This window comes from Myotis davidii, unplaced genomic scaffold (genome assembly GCF_000327345.1).
Source record: "Myotis davidii unplaced genomic scaffold, ASM32734v1 scaffold46, whole genome shotgun sequence".
NCBI lineage: Eukaryota > Metazoa > Chordata > Mammalia > Chiroptera > Vespertilionidae > Myotis > Myotis davidii.
In genome coordinates, this window is record NW_006383006.1 from 4,005,337 (window position 1) to 4,015,013 (window position 9,677).

At 49.2% G+C, this 9,677-nt stretch overlaps 1 protein-coding gene across 1 annotated transcript in view; it reads left to right on the forward strand.

Annotated features, from left to right (window-relative positions):
* The window catches only part of PLA2G4E (phospholipase A2 group IVE), a 38,082-nt gene that overhangs the window by 20,026 nt on the left and 8,379 nt on the right, over nucleotides 1-9,677 (forward strand). Inside the window, exons 11-14 of the mRNA XM_015557634.1 lie at nucleotides 3,663-3,798; nucleotides 5,041-5,177; nucleotides 7,418-7,640; nucleotides 9,539-9,653. Of these exons, the coding sequence (XP_015413120.1) occupies nucleotides 3,663-3,798; nucleotides 5,041-5,177; nucleotides 7,418-7,640; nucleotides 9,539-9,653 (611 nt within the window). The remainder of the gene's footprint in view (nucleotides 1-3,662; nucleotides 3,799-5,040; nucleotides 5,178-7,417; nucleotides 7,641-9,538; nucleotides 9,654-9,677) is intronic.

The window sequence follows — 9,677 nt, forward strand, 5'->3', positions numbered from 1 at the left end:
TTTATTTTTACTCCTGGTTCATAGGTCGATGCTCAACCACTGAGCCACGCCAGCTGGGCATACCACCGTTTCTTAATCCACTCATCTGCTGATGGGCACTTAGGTTATTTCCAAATTTTAGCTATGGTGAATTGTGCTGCTTTGAACATAGGGGTGCAGATATCCTTTCTGATTGGTGTTTTTAGTTTCTTGGGATATATTCCTGAAGTGGGATCACTGGGTCAAATGGAAGTTCCATTTTCAGTTTTTTGAGGAAACTCCATACTGTCTTCCATAGTGGCTGCACCAGTCTGCATTCCCACCAGCAGTGTACTAGGGTTCCCTTTTCTCCACATCCTCACCAGCACTTGTCATTTGTTGATTTGCTGATGATAGCCATTCTGGCAGGTGTGGGGTGACACCTCATTGTCATTTTAATTTGCATCTCTGCTTATCAGTGACTTTGAGCATTTTTCATATGTCTCCCCATCTGTATGTCCACTTTGGAGAAGTATCTATTAGGTCCTTTGTCCATTTTTTAATTGGATTGTTTGTCTTCCTTTTGTTAAGTTGTATGAGTTCCTTATATATTTTAGATATTAACCTTTTATCAGATATATCATTGACAACTATGTTCTCCCATACAGTGGGCTCCCTTTCTACTTTGTCGATGGTTTCTTTTGCTATGCAGAAGCTTTTTTTAAAGATATATTTTTAATTTATTTTCAGAGAAGAAGGGAGAGAGAGAGAAACATCAAGGATGAGAGACAATCATAGATCAGCTGCCTCCAGCATGCCCCCGACTGGGGATTGAGTTCACAACCTAGGCATGTGCCCTGACTAGGAATCAAATCGTGACCTCCTGGTTCATAGGTCACTGAGCCCTGTGTGGGGGGACAGAAGCTTTTTATTTTGATGTAGTACCATTTGTTTATTTTCTCCTTAATTTTGCTTGCCCCAGGACAGTGATGGCGAACCTATGACACGCGTGTCAGAGATGACAGGTGAACTCAGTTTTTTGGTTGATTTTTCTTTGTTAAATGGCATTTAAATATATAAAATAAATATCAAAAATGCAAGTCTTTGTTTTAATATGGTTGCAAATATCAAAAAAATTCTATATGTGACACGGCACCAGAGTTAAGTTAGGGTTTTTCAAAATGCTGATGCGCCGAGCTCAAAAGGTTCGCCATCACTGCCCTAGGAGATGTATCCACATATTGCTATGAGAGATGTCTGAGATTTTGCTGCCTATGGTTTCTTCTAGGATTTTTATGGTTTCATGACTTACATTGAAGTCTTTTACTCATTTTGAATTTAACTTGTGTATAGTGTGAGTTGGTGGTCTAGTTTCATATTTTGCATTTATCTGTCCAATTTTTCCAACACCATTTATTGAAGAGATTGTCTTGACTCCATTGTATGCTCTTGCCTCCTTTGTCAAATATTAATTGAGCATAATGGCTTGGGTCAATTTCTGGGGTCTCTCTTCTGTTCCATTGGTCTATATGTCTGTTCTTGTGCCCATTCCAGGCTGTTTTGATTACAGTGGCTTTGTAGTATAACTTGATATCTGGTATTGTGATCCCTCCAACTTTGTTCTTCTTTATCAAGGTTGCTGTGGCTATTTGAGATCTTTTTTGGTTCCAAACAAATTTTTGGAATCTTTGTTCTAGACCTGTGAAATATGCCATTGGTATTTTAATAGGGATTGCATTGAATCTATAGATTGCTTTGGGTGGTATGGACATTTTAATGATGTTAATTCTACCAATCCATGAACACGGTATATTCTCCCACTTATTTATATCTTCCTCTATCTCTCTCTTTTTTTAATGTCTTGTAGTTTTCCAAGTACAAGTCTTTTACCTAAGTATCTTAATTTTTTGTTGCAATGGTAAATGGGATTGTTTGTTTAGTTTCTCTTTCTGAAAATTCATTATTGGTGTATAAGAAAAACCAATGATTTCTGGATGTTAATTTTTATACTGCTACATTGCCGAATTCATTTATTAAATTTGGTAGTTTTTTGGTGGGGTCTTTAGGGTTTTCTATGTATAATATCATGTCATCTGTGAATAATGGAGGTTTTACTCCTCCTTTCCAATTTGGATGCCTTTTATGTTTTCTTCTTGTCTGATCACTGTGGCTAGTACTTGAAGCACAGACATTTTAAATTTTGGTGACTTTCAATTTATCTATATATATTTTTTCTTTTGTTGTGTGTTCTTTTGTTGTTGTATTTAACTAATCCAAAGTCATGAAAATTTATTCCCATGTTTTCTTCCAAAAGCTTTATGGCCTCTCTCATATTTAGATCTATGATTGATTTTGAGTTAGTTTTTATACACAATGTGACATAGAGGCTCAGCTTTATTCTTTTGCATGTGGCTATCCAGTTGTCTCAGCATTATTTCTTGTCAAGATTGTTCTCTTTTTATTGAATTTTCCAACCCTTGTCAAAAATCAAATGGTCATAATTTCCATTTCCAATTTGATTAGCTCTGTGCTCTAGACAGGTTATTTTAAGTCTCAGTTTTTCTCCTCTGTAAATTGGAGCAATACCAAAAGTACTGGCCATTGTTGGTTGCTTTGAGGATCCAGTGGGATAGAGAACACATGTCAAGAACCCACTGATCTGTTGGCAAGTGGGACACTCAGCAAATATCAACTGATGTTATGATTATCATTGGTCTATTATCCATTCCTTGTTGAGGTCGAGAAAAGAGTTATTTCCTCACAGTTGTGTCTGCAGACCCATGGTAGCCATGGGAGAATGTGATGGAAGAGCTCCCAGGCCCTGCCATCAAGGAGGTGTGACCCTGTTAGTGACTCAAATCTCAGAGTGTCAAGGTCCATCTGCCTGGAGTCGCTGAGGGGCTGGGCCTTGGAGGATGCAGGGATGTAGGTAAGAAGAGGAAGGAAGCATCCAGGGAAAGCAAGGACCTGTGCAAAGGTTCAGAACCAAAAGTGCTCCTGAGCTTGGAGAGCCGATGGACTCTTCCAGGAAGTAACTGGAGGTGAGGTTGGACAGATCACGTGGGGTCTTGGATGCCAGGCCAGGAGCTGGACTTGTTCAGGGCAGGTATGAGATGCAAAGAGGACAGGCATTGTCCCGCTGCAGCAGCTCCTGCCCCACCTGTCTTGCAGACCTGGGGGGTGACATAGTGAGATCAGGGAAGTGAAGGGTTTTTGTCAACTGCATACACACACACACACACACACACACACACACAGGACAATTATTATTCCAGGAACAGGAAGAGCTTAAGGAACAGTGTGAGCTCCATGAGAACAGGGCCATGTTTTTCTGGCTCAGAAGAGCTCTTACTCTAGAACCTTGTCCAGAGAGAGTGCCAGAAGGACCTCAGGGACCCTTGTCCCCATGTCTGGCCTCGGTCTATAGAAGGTGCCAGGGAAACATTTCTGGACTTTCCAGATCTTGCTGAGGTGGTAGAGGGCTCAATGAGTCCCTAATTTTGTCGAATACCTGCTTTCAATGCACCAGCTAAGGCTTTGGGGCCTTTATATTTGTTGTTTCATTAAGTCCTGAAGACAGTGCTAGAAGTTAAGCACAATTAGCCCCATGTGACAGATGAAAAAAACAGAGACCCTAAAGTCATGTCTTCTCCATGGAGGTGGGGCCTATGGGCCTGCTCAGCCAAGGTCCTCTGTCCCCACAGCCCCCAGACATTGGACGTGCGGTTGGGCTACAGCCTGTGCCCGGAAGAACTGGAGTTCCTGCAGAAGCGGAACGTGGTGGTGGCTGAGACGCTGAAGCAGGTTCTGCAGCTGGAGGAGGACCTGCAGATGGACGAGGTGGGTAAGCAGAGGTCAGCCGGCTGGGCTCAGTGCCTGTTCTGGACTTGTATTTCCGATGACACTGCGCCTTGATGTCTGCCCCCCCGGCCCCTCCCTGCCCCGGCCGCCTTGGTGCTGCCTGTCCTGGTTGCTTTTGGTGCTAAGTTCCAGGTAAGGGCTGTGTTCAGTACGATTCAGTTGTGTTCACGAGGGGAGGAGAGATCAGAGTGGAGAGAGAAAGAAAGGAACACTAAAAGATCCTGTGGTGACAAATGACCTCCTCTCCCAGCCAGGAAAACATGACACTCCTCCTCCCACAGCCCATACCACCACTCAGAAGGCCCTGGGACCTTCATTCTTCAATTCTCCCTTCCCCAAAGCTTACACACACCCAGGAAGAACAGCCATGGAAGCTGGAGAAAAGCAGCTTCCACTCCCATGGCTAGCTTCTTCCCATGGCGCAGACAGGGGTGCCTCTGTTGGAGCCCTCTGTCACCTTGCGGGAAGGACTGAGGCCCACAGTCCCCTCTGCAGCAGGGCAGCCTTCCGAGTGTCGCCTTCTGAAGCTGACCATTGGCGAGAATGGGGACCTCGGGCCTGAGGAGGGCTGCGCTGGGGCTTAGCCAACAGAAGGATTTCAGTCTCCCCTCAAATGAAGACAGGGAAGCCTTGGCAGACAGCCCCCTCCTCCCCTCATTAGGGAAGCACACCAGGGCATATGTAGTAAACCTGCGTCAACCCAGAGGTGACAACCCTGCCCCATCGCACGTCAGAAATTCACTTCCTTCTGCTCTTACACATATGGTGCATATATTAGGCGCATACCATGCACCAGGCTGATGCCCTCACATCAAATCCTTCTATAGGAGATCATCAATTTGCAACCATTACGGAATCGTGTACAAACTGGGTTACTGAGCAAGCCACCCAGCCCCCTGTACCTCTGTTTCAGCATCTGTTAACTCAGGGCTAGACTAACAGTGCTAAGGACTCTTCCAGACAAGACCTGATGTACTAAGCCCGTGTGAGGCTTTGGAGCCCTTGACTGACACCAACTATTGGGTTTGAGCTAAGGTCTAATTCTAGACCTCCTGGCTGGCCAGCCACTCTGCAAAAGACAATTTTCAAGTCACCCCGTGCCCCACTCTCTGCTCTGTGTGCCAGCTCTCCCTCCTCCACTGTCCTTCTCAGCTCCTGCCTGTCACTGCCAGGCTTCTCCACCCAGCGTTGCCTGAACAGTCTGCCTTCCTATGCCCCTAGGTGCCGCTCATAGCCATCATGGCCACAGGGGGTGGAACAAGATCCATGACCGCCATGTATGGCCACCTGCTGGGGCTGCAGAAGCTGAACCTCCTGAACTGTGCCAGCTACATCACTGGCCTGTCAGGGGCCACCTGGTAAGGAACTGGGGGCTACTGTCGGGTGGAGCCCAGAACAAACAGCTGAAGGGCCAGCCTGGGGTCTCCGGTGAAGCCCCCGCGTCCCATGTAGGAGGGACTCATGAAGCCTGGGCCGCTCCCCCACTTACAGCTGCGTGAGCTCAGCCTCTCTGAGTCTCAGTTTCCACATCTGTAAAGTGGAGATAATAATAGTGCCGACCTTATGGGGTTGTTGGAGAGGCTCTCCCTGTACTGGGTACACGAGAGACACTATACACATCATACACGTTGGTACTGTTACCCTGGGGCTGTGTGCAGGCCCGGGGGCATGGTGGCCAACCAGGAGTGAACTCCTGGTACCACTGATCCCGTCCTGCTGGGGAGAGACAGCTGCCCTCTCTCCTGAGGGAGTGGGTATCAAGTCTCCCAGGGTCGTGGAGCTGGCCCAGCTGCCCTGGCTGTCCACACTCCAGCCCACCACCCCGCCCTGCCCACGCCCGCTGCACTGCAGGTGTCCCCAGGCTCGCACATCCTCACTCTGCTGCCGAGCAAGGAGAGTGAGAACTTGGCTCCCCCAGATGAGACTGGCGTGAGGTGGCTTCTCCACAGGACACACCAGGCCTGGGTCCCACGGTCCTTGTAGGGGCCACAGAAATGTTTTCTTTTCAGATCAGAAGGAAAAACTTGAACTTCTAGATAGAATAAAATATTTTTATAAAGACATTCCTATATTTGTCTTTATACAACAGTCCTAAAACAACATTTTTAATAATTGATGGTGAAGGGGGCCACCAAAGGCCTAATGCAGCCCTAGCCCAGTGTGGCCAGGGCCCTCTGACCAACCGAGGTCTCTCTCTCGGCCAGGCCTGTGTCTTATTCTGTCTGGGGCTGGTGGGCCTCTGTGCCTTCGAGGCCTGTGGCCCTCATCCTGAAGGCGCTCTGGGTGGGTGACTTTCATTTGGGCGAGTGGATGTGAACTTTCCTGGGAAAACCAAGGGCTCCTGGGCGTGAGGGGCCCTGAGGCTGCAGCCCAGATGGGCCAGAGAGGGAACCGCTGACAGTTATCGGCCTGGCCTCTGCGCCAAGCACTGGAGTGACTGTTTCCAATGGATCCTCTCATTTCTTCTTCATCAGAAAACCATGAGGGAGATGCCATTCTGCTCACTGTTTAGCTGGAGAAACAAAGGAACTGCCCTGAGCCGCTCAGCTAATGAGTGGTATAGCTGGGATTGGAACCCAGGCGGTCAGAGTCCAGGGCCAGGTTCTTAGCCTCCCTGTCAAATGGCTGCCCCTGGGTAGTAGGTTCAGGACAGAACCTGCTTCTATGGGGGGAAAGGGGTACCTGGCCCAGGAAAGCACTGGAAAGGATTCCTTTAAAACCATTTATTTGAAACGGCTTTGAAAGCTTTTTTAAAGTAATTGAGTGAAACTTGTAGAGAGCAGGGCGCTTTTAGTTGAAGAAATCTCCTGACCAACCTCCGCCTTCCCTGATGAAAAACAAGCGCTGTGAAGGATGAGGCCACTTTCAGACAACCCCGCAGCTGGAGACAAGGGCCACTGTGAGGGGTCCCGGTGCTGTGCTGACAGGCAGAAAGCTGGGTCCCGGCCAAGACGAGGCAGACAGGGACAAAGACCCAGGGCTAGGGGGATCCCCATCTTTATTTTTCTCCTCCCCATGGCCTACGTGTAAGTTACGAAGAAGGGGGAACAAACCTTTAGCCAGCCTCATAATTATGGAAAGTATTAGTGTGGCAGAGCGGAAACAGCCCGGGATGTGGAATCAGCTGAGCCTGGTTCCAACAATGGCTCCACCCCACTAGGGCCCAGGACTTACTCTGTGCTGGGTGCTATTCTAACCACACTACATGGCATTAACTGATGTAATCTTCACAATAACCTTGTGAGATAAGTACAATTATCATAACTCTCCCCTTTCCACAGATGGGGAAACTGAGGTGAAGAGAGGTGGAGTAAGTTGCCCCAGATGACATAGCTAGTGAGTGGTAGGGTCTGGATTAGAACAGGAAGATCTGGGTCCTGAGTCCTCCCTCTGAAGCAACATGCTACCTGGCACACAGTAGGCAACCCAGAAATGGTAGCACTGCGACTGGATGCGACCATGTTCACGCCCTTTCCTCCAGGTTCCTCTCCAGGCAGGTTGGGTTTCCCCTGAGCTGCCGCCTTCTCTCCTGCCAGGGCCTGGGGTTGACAGGACCAGGGCTGGCTCAGCTCTATCAGCCATGCCTGTCTTTCTCCAGGACCATGGCTACCTTGTACCGTGACCCTGACTGGTCCTCCAAAAACCTGGAGACTGCCATCCTTGAGGCCCGGAGGCACGTGGTCAAGGACAAGATGCCCGCCCTGTTCCCGGACCAGCTCCGCAAATTCCGGGAGGAGCTCCAGCAGCGCAGCCAGGAAGGCTACAAGGTCAACTTCACAGACTTCTGGGGCCTGCTGATTGAGGCCTGTCTGGGGGATGAGGTAGGTACCAGCTTCTCCTGGGCCGCACCCCGCCTTGGCTGATGCCCGGGTCTCTTCCCTCATCGGGGCATCTGGGCTTCTATCGCAGCAGGAGGGAGTTAGTTGGACCTGCAGGTGCATCCTTGCATGTCATAGGTGTGAGGTGCCGGAAAGTGTGATGGAGGAAGATGGTGGGACTGTCTTCCCACCTCTCTTTAGAGTATGACTGAGACCCCCTGATTGGGGATGGCTTCAATGCAACCTGCAGAGAGGTAGCTTATCCTCTGAGAGCCAAACCAAGACGCCTGGGAGAGACAATAGGGAGCAGCTGGGAAAGGCTGGAGAGCCATCACACTGCGACGCAAGTCTGACCCCTAGTGGAGGAGAGAGAAGAAAGGCTGGGTGGACGCATCCGAAACAGCTTTGTGTGATTTAGAAGGTTCAGCAAGACTTTGAGAGTCCTACAGCCCAGTTGGCTGTCAGAGGAGCCCGACACCCCCAGCTGGGCCTGCCTCAGTAGCCCTGCCCCCATGTCAGTAATGGGCTGGGAGCCACCCATGGGAAGCATCGCCTCAGCACACACTCAGCATGGATTTCAGAGCAGCTGGGACCCTCACTCAGTGATACTCCAGCCGCTGGAGGTCTGCAGGGCTCCCTCTCAAGGTCACCACCCAGAGGATGGGCCCAGTGAGGTTCACTTGGTAGGCAGCTGCTAGGCTTGGGAACAGCCCCTGGAACTCTAAGGGCTCAGTTGGCCTTGTCTGTACTGGCTGATTCTCTTGGGAGGGTGGCCTGTGGCCCCGGCTGATCTGCAGGACTCTCACTCTGATTATACAGCACAGTGCTCTGGGAACTTAGGGACCCTGGCTGCCATCTGGGGCCCAAATATCCAAGCTTTAGGTTAAAAAACAAAAGAGGAGAAGGAGGAGGAAAAGAAAAGAAAGAAAGGAAGGAGGGAAGAAAGGAAGGAAGGAAGGAAGGAAGGAAGGAAGGAGGGAAGGAAGGAAGGAAGGAAGGAAGAAAGAACGAAAGGAAGGAAGGAAGATTTTTTATTTTATAGGAAGGAAGGAAGGAAGGAAGGAAGGGAGAGGGAGAGAGAAGAAGAAGCTTTTTTCCCTTCCCAAGCACATTTTATGCAACATGCAAAGCAGATAAGAACAATGGAGGAGAAAGATAAGTATCACGTGATCTCACTCATTTGTGGAATATAATGAACAACATAAACTGATGAACAAAAATAGATTCAGAGACTAGTAGAAGCATCGAACAGACCGTTAAACCTCAGAGGGAAGGCAGGGGAGGGTTTGGGGGGAGGGGGGAGATCAACCAAAGACTTGTATGCATGCACATGAGCCCAACCAATGCACACAGACGGGGGGGTGGGGGGTGTAGGTGAGAGCATGTGCTGGGAGGCAGGAGAGGGCTAGGAGAGGTCAATGGGGCGGGGAGCGGGGGAGACATATATAATACTTTCAACAATAAAGAGCTTAAAAAAAAGAAATGAGAGAATATTAGTAGTAACAAGTCAAACAGAAATAAACAGCAACTCCTCAGATTAAAAAACAAATGGAGCTGCTCCAATTTGAGTGGGTGGAAATGACGGGGAGGAGAGAGGCAGTGGTTGCCTCTTCCACCCCTACCTCTTCCTTCTCTGGTTCCCGAGACACCAGGAGAACCCTGGGGCTCCGAGGGACAGCCCTAAACTGCAGACCCAGGCCCACACCACCCACATGTCTGGGGTGGTGGACAGTCCAAGGATGAGTGTACCTGCTCCCGGTGCATTTTAAAAGCAGGTTTAACTAGTGTCCGCCAGGGCCCCCAAAGCAGCCCGGTGGGATCAGGAGCTCCAGACGGTGCCCTTGTTCCGTGATGCCCCGAAATGGCAGCTTCTTTTCCTGAACCATGTTGTTTCCCCACAGAGAAATGACTGCAAACTGTCAGAGCAGCGTGCTGCTCTGAGCCATGGCCAGAACCCCCTGCCCATCTACCTCACCATCAATGTCAAGGATGATGTAAGCAACCAGGATTTCAGAGGTAACGCTGCTGACTAGCAATTTA